At 58.9% G+C, this 17,591-nt stretch overlaps 1 protein-coding gene across 1 annotated transcript in view; it reads left to right on the top strand.

Moving 5' to 3' along the window:
- Positions 1-17,591, top strand: part of TRAPPC10 (trafficking protein particle complex subunit 10) — an 83,925-nt gene that overhangs the window by 33,950 nt on the left and 32,384 nt on the right. Inside the window, exons 4-7 of the mRNA XM_070071770.1 lie at positions 1,129-1,325; positions 5,933-6,128; positions 10,603-10,714; positions 14,425-14,672. Coding sequence (XP_069927871.1) covers positions 1,129-1,325; positions 5,933-6,128; positions 10,603-10,714; positions 14,425-14,672 — 753 coding nt within the window. The remainder of the gene's footprint in view (positions 1-1,128; positions 1,326-5,932; positions 6,129-10,602; positions 10,715-14,424; positions 14,673-17,591) is intronic.

Genomic DNA, 17,591 nt, shown 5'->3' with positions numbered 1-17,591 from the left:
GAGAGAAAGAGAGAGGTCTTCCATCGGCTGGTTCACTCCCCAGATGGCTGCAACGGCCAGAACTGTGCTGTGCCGATCTGAAGCCAGGAGCCAGGAGCTTCTTCCGGGTCTCCCACACGGGTGCAAGGACTTGGGTGGCCAAGGACGTGGGCCATCTCCTACTGCTTTCGCAGGCCACAGCAGAGAGCTGGATGGGAAGTGGGGCAGCCGGGGCTTGAACCGGTGCCCATATGGGATGATGGCACTGCAGGCAGTGGCTTTACCTGCTGTGCCACAGTGCCAGCCCTGATAATTGATTTTTTAAGATGGTTGGCCTCTCAGCTTTTAAATATTATTTTTTTTCTAATTTAAACCTCAGATAGTAATTTTTAAAGTTAGGGTAAAAATGAGAAGTGCTTCCTTTTGAAATCTCATGCTTTCTGAATTAAACTGAAAGTGAGACTGGGTACAGAATGGGGGCTCTGACTGGGGGTCAGTCAGCAGAGCATGTGTGCCCTGGGGCGTTACGCGGTAGTGACCGGAACCAGAGAAGAGACGGGAGCAGGAGGTGTGTACAGGGTTACTGGGTTTGAAGTGAGTTAGAATCTGCCAAGGGGGTTATGGAGCAGAAGGCAGTTCATCCAGGGGGCGGGTAGCAAGGGAGACGTCTGGGAGAGAACTGAGCTGAACTACTCGCTCTTACGCAGGAGAAATGCTCACGTCGGGCTCGGAGTGAGACGCGGGATGACCTTCAGGCCCAGGCAGGTCCCTCCTGCCGGGCACAGTGTGGCACCGAGACGGTGGAGCGGCCTCTTCCTCCGGCTTTCTGTTGGCACCTGCCTTGCTTGCCCCTTACGTGGCCTGCATAGGCCACTGAGCTTGGGGTGGCTCCCCAGAGCTCCCAGAGAGCTGGGACACGGGCAGAAGCTTCCAGGAAGGGCTGCAGGGGTGCTGCACGTGGCCTGAGACCCCCAGCAGGGCCTTCAGCCCTGGCAGGTTGCAGTGGACACTTGAACTTGCCCACAGTACTGCCATGGGAGCCTAGCCCTCTGACCCTCAGTGCCTGCTTCCCCTGTCCTGATACATTGTGGCCACTTGTTACTGGACACCTTTTACCTGTAAATTAAAGCATGGTGACTTTTTTTTTAGGATACTGAAGTGTACAAGGCCACAGTAAAAGATGACCTCACCAAGTGGCAGAACGTCCTGAAAGCTCATAGCTCTGTGGACTGGTTAATAGTGGTCGTCGAAAATGACGCCAAGAAAAAAAACAAAACCAACATCCTTCCCCGCACTTCGATTGCGGACAAGATGAGAAATGACTTCTGTAACAAGCAGAGTGACAGGTAAGTGCATCTGCAGTCTTGCGTCATTGGCTGGTGCTGGGGTCTCTGGCGAGCGGGGGTGGGTGCCTGGTCCCTGTCTTCATGGCAGGGTGTACAGTCTGCCATCCCAAGGTGCACTCCTGGGGGCAGGGCCCTGGGGAGGTCCCCCACCAGGGGGGCCCCTGGCGGCCCCCAGTGAGGACTCTGGAGTCCTGTATCAGACACGCTTGTTTCTAGCTCTGGGGCCCTGTGTTTCTGTTACTTTTTTTTTTTTTTTTTAAAGATTTATTTATTTATTTGAAAGTCAGAGTTATGCAGAGAGAGAAAGACAGGCAGAGAGAGAGAAAGGTTCTCCACCCTCTGGTTCATTCCCCAAAGGACTGCAACGGCGAGAGCTGATCTGATCCGAAGCCAAGCGCTTCTTTTGGGTCTCCCTGGAGGGTGCAGGGGCCCAAGGACTTGGGCCATCGTCCACTGCTTTCCCAGGCCATAGCAGAGAGCTGGATCGGAAGTGGAGCAGCCGAGACTTGAACTGGCGCCCATATGGCATGCTGGCACTGGGGGCGGCAGCCTTACCCGCTGCAGCACAGCGCCGGCCTCTGTTTCCTGAACACCTGTCTAGTGCCCTGCAGAGCAGTGTGGGCTACAGAAGGCTGGCTTCACCCTTCCAGAAGCGTTGAGAAGCGTGCACTGCTTTCCCTCGGCCTGCCCTGCTGCGTCCTCCCTCCTCAGTGCCGCGGCCCCAAGCTGGGCCAGCCCGCGCACGAACTCTGGTGTTGCCGGTGCCCTGGGAGCAGTGCTGATCCCGGACCCTGTCATCCCGGGTTCCCACATGGCAGTGGCCCTGATGGGCGGCTCCAGAGCTGCGAGAGCTGAGCTCTGCGGGCTGAAGGAAGTGCCCTGGGGGTGGACGAGAAATGCAGGAAGCCAGGAGGAGGGAGCAGGAGAGGCAGCTGAGTGCCAGCCACGTGGCCCTGTGCTGCGCCAGTCTCACCCTTGCCACTCCTCAGCTCCTCAGTGGCGTCCTTGTCGTGTTCCACGGCATGCGGGCACGGGTGGTGTCAACACGTGCACTTAGCAGCTCAGCTCAGAGTTCACGCACTCTGGACTTGGGGAGGCTTTCCTGAAGTGCGTTATTCCTCAGTGAGTCAGCGTTTTCCCAAGGCGCTGCCTGGGCCGGGGCCTTCCCCGCTGTGGTCAGGCAGGTGGAGGTTTCTGTGCTGAGAGGGGCGGGGTGGGGCCAGTGCAGGTGCCCAGCGCCCCGAGGCTTGGGCCGGGCCGGGAGAGCGTGCAGGCCCACGCCTCGTGTTCAGGGTTCTGTTGAGAGGGGCAGCTGGTGGTAATGGGGTGTATCACTCGGCATTTCTGAACTGTTCACGTTGTATAATGATTTTTTAAAGTGCCTGTTGATTATTTTTAGCTCTGTGTTAAAAAGCATGCTTCCCCTTTGTCGCTCCCCCTCTTCATGGAGGAACGACACTAAACCCTGCCTAGGCTTCCTATCCGAGTCACGGCACCATTATGTCGCTCCCCCTCTTCGTGGAGGAACGACACTAAGCCCTGCCTAGGCTTCCTATCCGAGTCGCGGCACCATTATGTCGCTCCCCATCTTCGTGGAGGAACGACACAGGACCCTGCGCTGTTCTTTCGTCTGCTCGGCCCTCCCCGGGTTTGCTGCTGGTTCTTCCCGGGTTGGCTACTATCCCTTCCACCTCCGTGGAAGGGCGGTTCCCCCTGCCACTTTCCCCACTTCCGCAGGGGAGTGGCACACCACCGGCCGGCTCTCTCGGGGGCTGCACAGGTGTTTCTTCAGATAGATGTTCCTCTTAGATGTTCCTGGTGCATGCTGTCTCTCTCCCCCTTTATAGTCCTCCTCTGCCAATCCGAACTCGGCTGCCCACACGCCGAGCACGCTGCTCTCCTCCAATCAGGAGCAAGTCCTACAGTTTATTGGCTGAACTGGAGGCAGCTGTGTAAAAGCTGTTTTCTTCTCTCCCAGCGCCATATTGTGGGAGAGCAGATGCATAGAATAAGTCTTAATTCCAGTAACTTAGTCTAGTCCGAGTTGCTCCCAGTTGCTCCCCACACCCTTAGCCTACTTAGCTGCTTCTTAATGCCTTTTTAATACATAAAATTTAACTTACTGAACTTGTTAACATTTAATCTTCAGTAGGTTAAAGGTGCTTTCTACCATATTGCCTTTTGTTAATTTGCAAAGCCACCTTTTATCAGATCTCTTTTTAAACATAAATAGTTGGGCCTGTTCTCTTAATTTTTAAATTAGTAGAGTGTATTGACAGTTTCTTTATTACACAGTATAATTTCTGCCCTTTGAATAGTTTGGAACATGTAGCCCTGATGTGGCTTACTTTGTACTTTTGTTTTCTTTTTTTAAGATTTATTTATTTATTCGAAAGAATTACACAGAGAGAGAAGAGAGTCAGAGAGAGGGAGAAAAGTCTTCCATCTGCTGATTCAGTCCCCATTTGGCTCCACCGGCTGGAGCTGCCCTGATCCGAAGCCAGGAACTCCTTCCGGGTCTCCCACATGGGTGCAGGGGCCCAAGCACTCGGGCATCTGCTGCTGCTTTCCCAGGCCACAGCGGAGAGCTGGATTGGAAGTGGAGCAGCCAGGACTAGAACTGGCGCCCATGTGGGATGCTGGCGCTGCAGGTGGCAGCTTTACCCACTACGCCACAGCACTGGCCTGTACTTGTGTTTAATGTTTGATTAATTATATAATCATTATAGAATTATTAGGAAAAAGGAATGAGCAAAAAGAAAATGGGTAGTAACTCTCAGTGTTTTGGTGTGTGTCCTGGGCTTTTTTCTTACCGTGCATACATACCCACGTGTATATTTAAAGTGGTATAATACTGTGCATGTTTCATACTTGTTTTTCCATGAAAATGTTCTAAAAATTTTCCAAGAACAGTAATTGTATTTCTGTACTATTATTGTGAGTATATAATATTCCATAGTGTTGATGTAGCATAGGTATTTTTAAGAGATTTTTATTTGTTTGTTTATTTGAAAGGCAGAGCAACAGAGAATGAGGGAGAGACAGAGATCTTCCATCTACTGGTTCATGCCCCAAACGACTGCAGCAGCCACAACTGAGCCAGGCTGCAGCCAGGAGCCAGGAGCTCCATCCTGCTCTCCTACGTGGGTGCAGGGGCCCAGGTGCTTGGCCGTCTCGCGCTGCCTTCCCAGCAGAGGGACCTGGATTGGACAGAGTAGCTGGGACTTAAGTTGGTCCTCTGTAGGGGATGTGGGTGTCGCGAGTAGCAGCTGGGCCTCCTGTGCCACGGCGCCGGCCCCGTGAGTTGTTTATAGGTTATTGCATAGTTATTATTACAAATAACAATATTACCAACATCAAGTGCTATTGAATATCCTTGATTATTTCCTGTATATAAATTTCTTAAGGAAAATTGGTTGGCCAAAAATTGTGTGCATTTTTTCATGTTTTTGGTCATCTGAGGACTGACTTTTGATGGTTTGTGCCAGTCGCAGACCCAGGGCCTGCCTGGCTGAGCCTCGCCCTGTGTGGGGCGGTGTGTCCCCCCCCCCCCGGCGTGTGCCTCCTCCCCTGCACTCACTGGCTGATCTGGGCTCGCTCGCTCTCTCACCTTGGTGTGTTTCTCAAGCATAGTAAGTTTTATTACAGCGGGAAGATGATGGCCACCTAGCGGTAGTGCAAGGTGGAGGGCGTAGTAGAAGGTAGAGAGTGTAGCGAGTGTGTGTGTCCGTTCCACGCCCAGCCGCCCCGCGGCTGTGTGGGAGAGCCCAGTGTGCCCGTCGTCCCGAGAGCCCTGGCCCCAGCAGCGCCCACAGTGAGTGGCAGATGTGTATAGCTCTGGGCCTCCCAGCTTTGGGAGCACACTGGCTGTGGCCCTCGGGTTCCTTGGGCGGAAGCGGTAGCCAGTGGGATGGGCGGGCCAGAAGTAGAGCCAGCTGCCCGGTTCTGGTTTTCCTCTTGGCTTTGATTGTGCCTGTGCTGGGACTTTGCCCATGTCTGCAGATGTGTGTGGTTGTGTGGCTGTCGCCAACCCCCTGGGCTATCCCGGGCACGGATGGAGACACCTCAGGTTAAATGTTTACCTAGGAGAACGTTACAGCCGTGTTTTCAAATATTTTCTCGGATTTATTCACTGTCTTTCTAAATTACAGTTACCAGGCTAGAGAGAGACCATTTCCAACCCGTTAGACGAGTGGGTGGCCTTTTCCGCGTGCGCTGGAAGCTGTCTTGTAACTGACTTGGCTGACACCAGCTGCGGTCTCCTTGGCTAAGTGGTGTCAGTCCTCCGCCTGTAGCTGGGTGCCAAGCCTGTGGTCACTGCCTGCACTTCAGTAGCCCTGCGTCTGCTGGCTGGGCTGGGGGAGCGTGGGAGCACCCAGCGGCAGCCGGGCTGAACCCTGCCCTGCGGGTGGGAGAGCGAGGGCTCCGGAGGCCAGGCCGGTGAGAGCCCTGGGCGCCGGCCGGCCGAGGCGCGTGGTAAAGCCCTCCCGGTCTGGGGCCTGCGGCAGACCCGCCTTGCGCTCCGCGACCCTGAGCTGGCTGGCTGAAGCCGGCCATGGCGGGCGGGCCCGAGGGGTCTCTGCAGACGTCCCTTCCTGTCTTCACAGGTGCGTTGTGCTCTCCGACCCCCTGAAGGACTCTTCCAGAACTCAGGAATCCTGGAATGCCTTCCTGACCAAGCTCAGGACGCTGCTGCTGATGTCTTTCACCAAAAACCTGGGCAAGTTCGAGGACGACATGAGGACCTTGCGGGAGAAGAGGACCGAGCCTGGCTGGAGCTTTTGTGAATATTTCATGGTTCAGGTACTTGACCGGCGGCAGAGCCAGACGGCTTCCTGCTGGCCGCCCCTCCTCCTCTCTCAACAAGGGAGCTCGCGCGCTCAGTGTTTCTTCCAGGCTTAGTCCCTGACAACACAGGGAGGAGTAGCCAGAGCAGAGGTCAGAGGTCAGAGTCAGGGACATCCCGCTCACAGCTCCGGCTGCCGCGGAGCCCAGCGCCGGCCTGGGCCTCGGAGAGCCCTGGGGTGTCCACGTGACCTAGGCGGAGGCTCCAGCCGCGTGAGGGCTCCACCTGCCAGGCACTGTGCTGAACGAGGCCTCCTGGGAGCACCTGCTGTGCACGTTAGCTGTAGAACCTGGGCCCAGCTAAGCTTGGGGGAAGCCATTTCGAACTGCAATTTACAGAGATGTGTAGGATTTTAAATTGTGTTTGTGATCAGCTCTTTTTCCCATTTAAGAAAAGTCCTAGGTGAACAAAGGGATGTGGCGAGTTTCTGGGGGCAGGAGCCTTCCTACCCTCCGGAGAGTGATGGGGGCGTCGCCTTGCTTGCCGGCTCTTAATCTCCGTGTTCCGAGTGAAAAAGCCTGATTTTCACATCGAGGTGTCGGTTGTGGCTGTTACTAAGGAAGTCACGCCGTTTGAATAAATGAGAGACTCGCTCTATTAGGACTTTGGATTTTGATTTTGATTTCTTATTTGAGGCTCACTTCTGCAGGGTTTGGGAGGGTGGTCTGCTGGGGTCTGGACCCTGCTTCTAAGCCCTGTGTGACCGATGGCCCACTCCTTCCTGCTGCGTCCTGTGGACCCATGCGTGACGTGATTTTCTTTTCTTTTTTAAAAATTTCTTTCCTTTTTATTATCTAAAAGACATCAAGGCAGAGAAATCTTCCATCTGCTGGTTCACTCCCCAGATGCCAGCAACAGCCAGGGCTGTGCCAGGCTGAAGCCAGGAGCCTGAACTCTGGGTCTCACGTGCGTGGCCGAGACCTGAGCACGGGGCCTTCCGCGCTGCCTCCCAGGGTGCACCTCAGCAGGAGGCTGGCGCAGAGCAGAGCAGCTGGGCCTCGGACCAGGCCCCTGCAGCGGCTGACCGCTGCGCAGGTGCCCACCCCGAGGCCTCGGGCCGCCGGGAGTAGACTGGGGAATGGAGCTGTGTGTGAGGGTGAATACATGTTAGTACGTGTTAGCACCAGTGTTTCCTTGCTGTGTCCTCGGGGCAAGAAGCAAACCTGGTGCCCGGGTCTTGGTGCCTGGCCTCCATTCTCCAATGAGAGGAGGAGAGGCGGATTACAGGGCTTGGGTGGGAGACGCAGGACGGGGCTGTGGGTGCGGGTAGGGCCGGCCACTGAGGAGCTGCACGCGGAGAGCTGGAGCCGCTGGCGAGCGCAGCACCGCCGGGGGAGCCCGAGGGCCCGTGGGGAGTTTCAGAGACCAGGTCGCGGCAGAGCTGGATCTTAACCCCAGGAGTGATGAGTACCCGTGTGTCTGTATTGACACACGTGGTTGGTTAGCCTGAGCACACGGAGGGGAGGTTTCTGTCTTCCACACGAGAGTCCCAGTTAATAGTGGAGAAGGACAGAGAGGCACCTGCTGAGCCGGCACCGTGGGAGGTGGGTGAGGCCTGAGGGGAGGCAGTCTCAGGGCCTGCCAGCCCCTCAGCCGACCCTGCCCAGGCTCAGCGCAGAGGCTGCCACGGTGCTTCCCCGGGCTGCCCAGGGCTCGCCAGCACCTCCACGTGAGACACGTCACTGGGCGAGAGGCACAGCGAAAGCCACACGAGCCTCTCTCTGCAGAAGAATCAAGTGAGGCTACGCTGAGGGCCGTCAGACAGAAACTTCCGGCTCTGCTCCAAGGAAGAAAGACGGAGACGGTGGGGAGCGGCAGGAGGCGAGGGGCCGGCGCTGTGGGCCGGCGTGGGCTCTGGCCAGGCCCCTGGAGCAGGACAGCGCCTCCGGGGCAGCACTGCCTTGCCAGCATTGTGCCCATGTTCATTTGATGATTTTGCTGTGGTTAGAGAAGGTGTGGATGTTGGAGGACGCTGAGGCAAGGGTGATGTGGAATCTACATTTTTTTTTTTTTGACAGGCAGAGTTAGAAACAGAGAGAAAGGTCTTCCTTCCGTTGGTTCACCCCCAAATGGCCGCTACGGCTGGCGCGCTGCGCTGATCTGAAGCCAGGAGCCAGGTGCCTCCTCCTGGTCTCCCATGTGGGTGCAGGACCATCCTCCACTGCACTCTCGGGCCACAGCAGAGAGCTGGACTGGAAGAAGAGCAACTGGGACAGAACTGGGGTGCTGGCGCCGCAGGCGGAGGAGATTAGCCTAGTGAGCCGCGGCGCCGGCCATGAATTACATTTTTTGCAGTGTTTCTGCGAGTCTGAAATTAGTTCAGATTTGAAACTGAGCAAGGAAGGAACTCCTGGCACAGGCTGCGGCAGGGATGGGTGTGGACGAGGCTGTGCTAGGTGAAGCAGGCCAGTGACACAGGATGGCACTGCGAGCTGGCAGGGACCAAGGCGCCTAGCGCATGCCAGGCACGGAGGCAGTGGGGCTTGGGAGTGTTGACAACTCCAGTTTGGGGAGATGGGAAGTTCCGGAGTTGGTATACAGCAGCGTAATTGTGTGAACACCACTGAGCTGCACACTAGAACATGGTTAGGATGGTCAGTCTGAAGTGTATTTTATTACAGTTAAAGGAGAAATGAGCTTATGGGAGTGCTGAGCCTTGAAAATGCTTCACAAAGAGAAAGAAGCCGCAGGTGACTGAGCAGTCCCTCCTGAACCCCCGGCAGCACAGGGCCCTCACGGCCTGTGTTTCTGCCCCGCTGCTTGGGCGGGGGCCGGCGGGAAAAGGTGCCGCAGCCCTCACACAGGCTCCGTGACGCGGGTGGGGAAGCCGGGCTCTGCCTCCCCCAGCAGCAGCCGGGAGCTGGCCTGTGGGTGTGACCAGCCTCTCGGCGTCTCCCGTCAGCCGGTGCAGCACCGCGAGGTCAGCATGCAGGCTCCCGCACGGCGTCCTCCTGGTTGTCCGTGTTTGATGTGTGGGAGTGGGACGGTCACCCACGGTCCTTCCACGCCCTCCTGCAGTAAATTCGGGGCCCCTGTGTAGGCCACACAGCCGTGTGGGTTCTGGGCGAGATCAGGAGTCTACAGCAACCCAGGAACGAGCTTGCGAATGCCAGGGCCCCGAAGCATGGCGGTCTCGGGTGTGGGGTGAGGACGGGCAGGGGGCTGCTCTGAAGGCACTGTGGAGGGGAGGGTCGGAGGCAGTAGATGAGCGGGCCTGGTAGGAGGCTCCTAGACGGGTGGGGCTCTGCAGGGAGGGGGAGTGTCAGTGCCAAGGTTCCGGGAGCTGAGAGTAAACTCAGAAGTCGGCACTAGGAAGGGCTGGGGTCCCTTGGGGGCTTGGCTGGTGGGAGGGGCGGGGTGCAGTCTGGAGGGGTCTGCGTGGTGGGAGGGGTGGGGTGTAGTCTGGAGGGGTCCGCGTGGTGGGAGGGGCGGGGTGCAGTCTTGGGGGTCCACGTGGTGGGAGGGGCCGGGTGCAGTCTGGGGGGTCCGCATGGTGGGAGGGCGGGGTGTAGTCTGGAGGGGTCCGCGTGGTGGGAGGAGTGGGGTGTAGTCTGGGGGGTCCACGTGGTGGGAGGGACCGGGTGCAGTCTGGGGGGTCCGCATGGTGGGAGGGGTGGGGTGCAGTCTGGAGGGGTCTGCGTGGTGGGAGGGGCGGGGTGTAGTCTGGGGGGTCCACGTGGTGGGAGGGGCAGGGTGCAGTCTGGGGGGTCCGTGTGGTAGGAGGGGTGGGGTGCAGTCTGGGGGGTCCACGTGGTGGGAGGGGCGGGGTGCAGTCTGGGGGTCTGCGTGGTGGGAGGGGCGGGGTGCAGTCTGGGGGGTCTGCGTGGTGGGAGGAGCGGGGTGCAGTCTGGGGGGTCCACGTGGTGGGAGGGGCGGGGTGCAGTCTGGGGGGGGTCCACGTGGTGGGAGGGGCGGGGTGCAGTCTGGGGGGTCCACGTGGTGGGAGGGGCCGGGTGCAGTCTGGGGGGTCCATGTGGTGGGAGGGGTGGGGTGCAGTCTGGGGGGTCCGCGTGGTGGGAGGGGTGGGGTGCAGTCTGGAGGGGTCTGCGTGGTGGGAGGGGCGGGGTGCAGTCTGGAGGGGCCCGCGTGACCTGGGGACGAGCATGGCGTGTGCAGCTGGAGCCTCACGCTGTCTGCACGGCCCAGGGTCGCTGTGGGGACTGGTGCGTGTAGAGACAAGTCCTGGGGGCCTGGGCTGAGGCGGGGCTCCCGGCAGACGGCCTCGGTGCACAGGGGCCGTGAGCGGACAGAGGGGCGGGGAGGAATGCAGGGGGCACCTGGCCGCGACGCCCGGGCGAGGCCAGTGCTGCTGCTGCGCCGGCGCTCACACGTCCTGCGGCCTCTGCCCGCCCGTCTGTGCGCCCGCGGTGCTGCGTGCTGCCCGGGTCCCCGCGAGCTCATTTCTGTGTTCCGCGTCGCCTTGCTGCGCAGGAGGAGCTCGCCTTCGTGTTTGAGATGCTGCAGCAGTTCGAGGACGCGCTGGTGCAGTATGACGAGCTGGACGCCCTGTTCTCCCAGTACGTCGTCAACTTCGGTGCCGGGGGTGAGTAGAGGGGTCTCGGCTGCAGGCTGCGCTCCGCGGTTTTCCCGCTCACGTGGTCTCGAGGCGCCCTGGGGCTGCGGGTGAGGAGCCCCAGCTGCTTCCGTGCAGACTGTGTAGGACGTGTCACAGTGCCCACAGGCCGTGAAGTGAGTCAGGAGTTGGTCCCTGGGCCCGTGCTGTGGCCCAGCAGGCAAAGCCGCTGCTCAGGCCTCCAGTTCGAGTCCCGGCTGGTCCACTTCCGATCCAGCTCCCTGCTGTGGCCTGGGAAAGCAGTAGAAGATGCCCAAGTGCTGGGGCTCCTGCACCCACGTGGGAGACCCAGATGAAACTCCTGGCTCCTGGCTTCCAACTGGGCCAGCTCCAGCCATTGAGGCCATTTGGGGAGTGAACCAGCAGATGGAAACCCCTCTCTCTTTCTCTGTCTCTGCCTTTCTCTAACTTGGCCATTCAAATAAGTAAATAAATCTTTAAAAAGAAAAAACAGCAACCTGGCGTAGTAGCAGAGTGAGAGCGCACACGGGCGGCCCACGCCGACTCTGACGTCTGCAGCGGCATCCGCCTCTCCGCGTCAGGCAAGGCTCTGTATGTATGTATTGATTTCTTTGTAAAAACTTGTGTGTTATGTATTTGAAAGGCGTAGTTACATATAGAGAAAAGGAGAGACAGAGAGGTCTTCATCTGCTGATTCACTCCCCAAATGGCTGCAGTGGTCGGGTCTAGGCCAAAACCAGGAGCTTCTTCCAGGTCTCCCACGTGGGTGCAGGGCCCAGGGACTCGGGCCGTCTTCCAGTGTTTTCTCAGGCACATTAACAGGGAGCTGGATCCGAAGTGGAGCAGCCGGGACTCGAACTGGTGCTCAAACGGGATGCTGGCACTGCAGGCGGAGGCTTAGCCTTCTATACCACAGCGCTGGCCCCTGTGTTTATTTTTCAGTATTTATTTTATTTTATTTTATTTTTGAAAGGCAAAAGTGAGAGGGAGATAGGACCAGAGGGAGAAAGAGGTCTTTGATCCCTGGTTCACTCCCCAGACGGCTGCCCAGCCAGGGCCGGACTGAGCTGAAGCCAGGAGCTGGGAGCTTGGGCGTCCTTTTTGGGCCCCTCTTTGACACCCCTTGTCAGTTTCAGGGGCCTCTAGGAGGTTGGGCCTGGGAGTGAGAACCACAGTGAGCTGGCGCCCGCCCCAGAGCAGGTTCTGTGACAGTGGATCCAGCACCTTGCTGCACTTGGCTTTAAGTAGACGTCAACGTGTGACCAAAGCCAAGTGTTCACCTGTGACATAGAGAGGGGTTAGAAAGGGTAACACTGTGTTTTATGTGTAATTTTACCCATAATATATGTATATCTTTTAAATATCACATTTCTGTTTTATTTTTAGAAGCTTTATTTTATTTGCAAGGGTTGCAGAAAGAGAAGGGGAGAGACAGAGCTTCCATCTGCAGGTTTACCCTTCAGATGGCCATACATGGTCAGGGCTGGACAGGTCGAAGCCAGGAGCCTAGAACTCTGGTTCTCCCACGTGGGTGGCAGAAGTCCAGTACTTGGATCGTCTTCTGCTTTCCAAGGTGCAGTAGCAGGAAGCTGGATCAGAAGTGGAGCAACTGGGACACAAACCAGTGCCCTTATGGGAGGCTGGTGTTGCAGGTGACGTGTGACCCTGCTGTGCCACAACACTGGCCGAAAGCTCTGTCTGTCTGTCCGTCTTTTTCTTTCCTTCTATCTGTCTGTCTTTTTTTTTTTTTTTTTTTTTTTTTGGACAGGCAGAGTTAGGCAGTGAGAAAGAGAAACAGAGAGAAAGGTCTTCCTTCCGTTGGTTCACCCCCAAGTTGGCCGCTGTGGCCAGCGTGCTGCGCCGATCCAAATCCAGGAGCCAGGTGCTTCCTCCTGGTCTCCCATGTGGGTGCAGGGCCCACCAGCCTCCACTGCACTCCCGGGCCACAGCAGAGAGCTGGCCTGGAAGAGGGGCAACCAGGACAGAATCCGGCGCCCCAACAGGGACTAGAACCCGGGGTGCCGGTGCCGCAGGCAGAGGATTAGCCTAGTGAACCGCGGTGCCAGCTTTCTTTCTCTCTCTCTCTCTCTCTTTCTTTTTCTTCCCTCCCTCCCTCCCTCCCTCCCTCCCTCCCTCCCTCCCTCCTATCTATCTATCTATCTATCTATCCATCCATCCATCCATCCATCCATCCATCCATCTATCTAGAAGTCAGAGTTACACAGAGAGAGAAGGAGAGAGGCAGGGAGAGAGAGAGAGTGAGAGCGCAAGCGTGAGTGCTTCCACCCGCTGGTTCACTCCCCAGATGGCCACAATGGCTGGAGCTGCGCCAGTGCAAAGCCAGGAGCCAGGAGCTTCTTCCGGGTCTCCCACATGGGTGCAGGCGCCCAAGGACTTGGGCCATCTCCTACTACTTTCCCAGGCCATAGCAGGGAGCTGGATCTGAAGTGGAGCGGCTGGGACTTGAACTGGCGCTCATATGGGATGTGGTACTGCAGGTGGTGGCTTTACCCACTATGCCACAGTGCCAGCCCTGAACACTGTATTTCTTATGTTTCACCTAATTTTTTTTCCTGATAATTTTAAAATGAATGTGGGACAGCTTAGAATCCCGGAGTAAGCCTGGGCTGTGTTTGCAGCTGAATGATGGTTTTGTTCACTGCTGACACTCACTGTGGGTCCATCATGTGCCAGCTGCTGTTCTCCGTGCAGTGAGCAACAAGACAAAAATGCCTTCCTTCCTGGAGTGCCTGCGAAGGGGAAACCAGGCACCAGAGGGCATGTGCAGAGCCTGTGTGGAGGGGGCCGAGGGGGCTGAGGGTGTGTGTGCAGGCTGCCGAGGCGGTGTGCGTGGGGGGCGCGGTGATGTGGGTGCCCCGCAGGTTTGCCAGGGTAGGGGCGGCCTCTCTGAGGAGGTGGCATTGGCACAGAGGCCTCAGTGCGGTGTGGGAAGGACCCACTGGCAAGCTGGGGGCTGGGGACGTGGAGGGGTGGATGGGCCCTCCCCTGCTGTGGGCTCTGGGAGCTCTGAGCAGGAGGTGAGAGCGGTGGAGGGTGCGGCTGGCTGCGTGGTACCTCAGATGCTGAGAGACCCCTGCGCCCGGGAGGCCGGCCTTGGAGGGAGAGACCAGGGCTCTGCCTGCGGCTCATGAGAACTGAGGAGCTGTCTTCGGCTTCCTGGTTCCCTCCCAGACTGGAGCTGCAGGACGCTGGCCCATCGGTGAGCCTTTGCTGCTCCTTAGGGGGACAGCCCTCTGCCGCCACTGCGCGTCCTGTGCTGTCCCCAGGGGCTTCCCTCGGCCTGGCCTGCTGAGTTGGGGAAGGAAGCAAGGCCAGCTCTGGAGACCAAGAGAATTTTAGACAAACCAACCCCGTGTGGCCAGGTGAACAGGCTGCGTGCGCCCCGGCCCACGGCTCGCCCGGCTGTGCTCCTGCCCAAGGCTGCTGCCTTCACTTGGCCTCAGGTCACTGTCCTTCGGCCTGTCAGTCTGGCTGGCTTCCTAACTTGAGTGTTGGGTCCTGCACGTGGTAGGACCCACGCCTTGTTGCCCAGCAGGCTCGACCTGAGTGGGTGCACTTGCAGGCACCACCGCAGCTGCTGCACCTGCAGCAGCTGGTCTTCAGCTGCCGGTTGGTCTGCAGGTGCCCTGACCTTGGACCTGAGCCTCGGCAAGACCAGCGTCTGCAGGCAGCACCTCTCACCCTGTGTGTCTGCCTAGATGGCGCCAACTGGCTGGCTTTCTTCTGCCAGCCAGTGAAGAGCTGGAACGGCCTGGTCCTGCGCAAGCCCATAGACATGGAGAAGCGGGAGCTGATCCAGAGGCAGGAGGCCACCCTGCTGGACCTGCGCAGCTACCTCTTCTCTCGCCAGTGCACCCTGCTCCTCTTCCTGCAGAGGCCGTGGGAGGTGGCCCAGCGCGCCCTGGAGCTGCTGCACAGCTGTGTGCAGGAGCTGAAGCTGCTGGAGGTGAGTGCCGCTTCTCGCTGCCTGCCTGCCGGCCCGGCTGCTGGAGGTGAGTGCCGCTTCTCGCTGCCTGCCGGGCGGCCCGGCTGCTGGTGCTCAGGGAACAGCTTGCTCGTCCCGAACGTCTGTACTGGCACTGTGTCATCTGCATAGTACTTCTCACCTTGCTTGGTTGCTCCGCAGTGTGAGTTTGTGCTGGTGCAGGGCTGACCTTGGACGTGGGTCCTGAACGTTACCCGGCTGGTGCTGTGGGAGCTGCTCTGCCCCGTGAAGGTGCCTGCCTCGTGGACGCACAGCCGGTTTTGTACACAGCTCTTTGTTCTGTTTTGGGACTGCCTGTTCAGTTGCCTGGTTTTGCACGTGGGTGTGTAGATAGCAGCGTGAGTGACACACGTGCCCGTGATCACACGATAAGCACACACATGCCTGTGGGGTGTGAAGGAAGCTTTCGATCGAGAGTGTGGATGCACTCGCGTGGACCCAGGACTCCGCCTGCACTCAGGAGCGGCTGAGCAGGGGAGGGGCGTTGCGGCCCTTCCATCAGCTGGCGCACACGTGTGTGCCATCCCGCGGCTGCTGCACGCCTCGCCCCGTTCCAGCGGTCGGAACCAGAAGCGGCTGGGCGGCTTTGCCGGGGCACAGCTGCGCTTGGAGCCCAAGTCCCTCGCAGGGTTGGTTCCGTGACAGCCCCCGGAGCTCCCGGGGCGCCTTCTGTGAGCAGTCTTAGCTACAAGTTGCCGTGCTGGCGCCCCGCCGCAGGGCTCGCGTGTGGGGTGCGGAGCCTGGGGTCTGTGGTCTCTGCAGTGCTGAGCACCAGGCACAGTGCGCGTCTCAGCTGACAGGAGAGGTGGGAACGCTCGCCCGCCTCAGTGAGGGGCCATGATCGTGTTAATTTGGAAGGAGAGGTTCCCGTTCCCCAGCTGATCTTGCTGCTCGTGAACTCGGGACTCCAGAGCCTGCAAAGCAGCCGCTCCCGGCCGCCCGTTGCTCAGCTGTGTGGCCCGGCGGAGGGCTCCGTCTCCCTTCTCCAGTGGGACACGCTGTCCGCTCGGCGGCGCCGGGAGAGCCCACCTATGGAGGGTGAGAAGCCGAGTGGGTGTTGGAGGCCAGGCAGTTCAGACGTGGTTAAGTAGGAAGCCCAGGGGGCTCGTGGGCAGTGTTGTGGCAGAGTTTGGGGCGAGCTGGTGCAGACTCAGTCCCTCACGTGTGGGGCCCAGTCGGACCCCCAACTCCACAGAGCCATGGCCTGCCGCAGAGAGGAGAGGCAGGGCCTCGTGTGGCCGCCTCCTTCCCCGTGCCTCTGGGCCCCTCCAGGCTTCTGGAAGCTGAGAGGCAAGGAGCCCACTGCCTGAGACAAACAGACCCCTGGCAGGGGCCCGCCCAGAGCCCTGCCCTCTGCTGTCCCAGCACGGTTCTCGTGTCATCCTGGCGTGGCACACGGTGCAGGTGGCCGTGGCAGAGGTGCCCCCACGCGTGGTGTTCCCCGCCCACTGCAGTGACACATCACCTCCTCCCATTGGCTCTGCTCTGGGCCTGTGGAAGGAAATGCCGTCCAGTCTCGCCGGTAGGCCTCTCCTGTGGGCTGCGAGCACGGACCTTTGGCCTCCCCCAGAAGCCTTGTGTCCCTTGTCCGAGCGGTGGCGACAGAAGCCTGGCTGTGATGTGCTTGCCAGGCTCGGTGAGGTAAGGCGTGGACAGAGCGCTGCCTGCGGTGCCCGCGGCGGTGTGGGGCCCACGTGTCCGACTGCGCCTCGTGCTCTAGGGCGTCCCTCGGGAGGGGGCTGTATCTTAAAAACGCTTCGCAGTTGGCAGTTAACCTGACAGTTTATTCTTAGAAGTCTTCGAAATTTTTGTGGAAAGATTTAAAATTCAGAAAACTGGACATTATCAGTCTTTGTGCACTCTCGATTCTGCTCTCACAAGTGGGACACCCCTTACTGTGCTGTGCTCTCTGCGTGGCTGTGGCCGTGGTGCTGGGCTTTGGGCTGTGGCAGCTGTGGCCCAGGCTCCCCCGAGGCAGCTGGGGAGCTGGTCACCTGTGGACTGCAGGGAGGCGGTCTTCTCACGGCCGGGCCCACGCAGAGCCCATGTGTTACAACTGATCTGTGTGTTTGAAGAAAAAAATTAGTTGATTTGATAGGGAGAGACAGGAAGAGAGCGAGTGAGCGCACGCGTGCCCATTGCTGTTTCAGGCCCCGAATCGGACGCCTGCAGTTGCTGGGGCTGGGCTGGCCAAAGCCAGCAGCTGGGAACTCAGTCCAGGCCTCCCACGAAGGTGGCGGAGGCCAGCTGCCTGCCATGGTGTGCACTAGCAAGGGGCTGGAACGTGAACCCAGGCACTGTCAGCGGGGTGTCGGCCACCCAAGACCAGTCCTAGCTGCTGTGCCACACCCTGTCCCTCAGCCATGCCTTCTCTGACGGTGGGGCCCCGTTTGGTCTGTGGCTGTGCCCATGGCTGGGATGTCCTCAGTCACATCTTGAACCTTTAAATCGGTCCGAGAGCTGTGTGGTTACCGCCGTGTGTGCCTTGACCGTCCACCTGTGTGTGAGTTCGTGCAGGCAGACCTTCCCGGTCAGGGACGCTCTGCGTTCCGGAAGGGTCTCCCCATTTCAGCTGACACCGGCAGTGCCTGCTGTGCTGCGTGTGGAAGGAGAGGCGTGCTGTGCCAGTGTCTTAGGCGTCACTGATCGGGAGGGAGGAGCAGTAGGGGGGTCCTTCCAGAGACTGTCACTGTGACACCTGTGACTTGTTTGTTCTTTAAAATGTGTGCACTGCGGCGCTGTTCTCTCTCCTCAGCGTAGGCTGTGGTGGTGTAGCAGAACAGGCTCCCAGCCTGTGGGTGACGTAGCCGGAGCCGTGTGTGGGACACGTCATGGCTGATAGTGGACGGTCTGAGCAGAGGCTGTGTCGGCACCCCCAGG

The sequence above is a fragment of the Oryctolagus cuniculus genome, chromosome 4 (assembly GCF_964237555.1).
Source record: "Oryctolagus cuniculus chromosome 4, mOryCun1.1, whole genome shotgun sequence".
NCBI classification, from domain to species: domain Eukaryota; kingdom Metazoa; phylum Chordata; class Mammalia; order Lagomorpha; family Leporidae; genus Oryctolagus; species Oryctolagus cuniculus.
The sequence above is the reverse complement of the archived record's forward strand: the minus strand, read 5'-3'. Positions and strand labels throughout refer to the sequence as shown.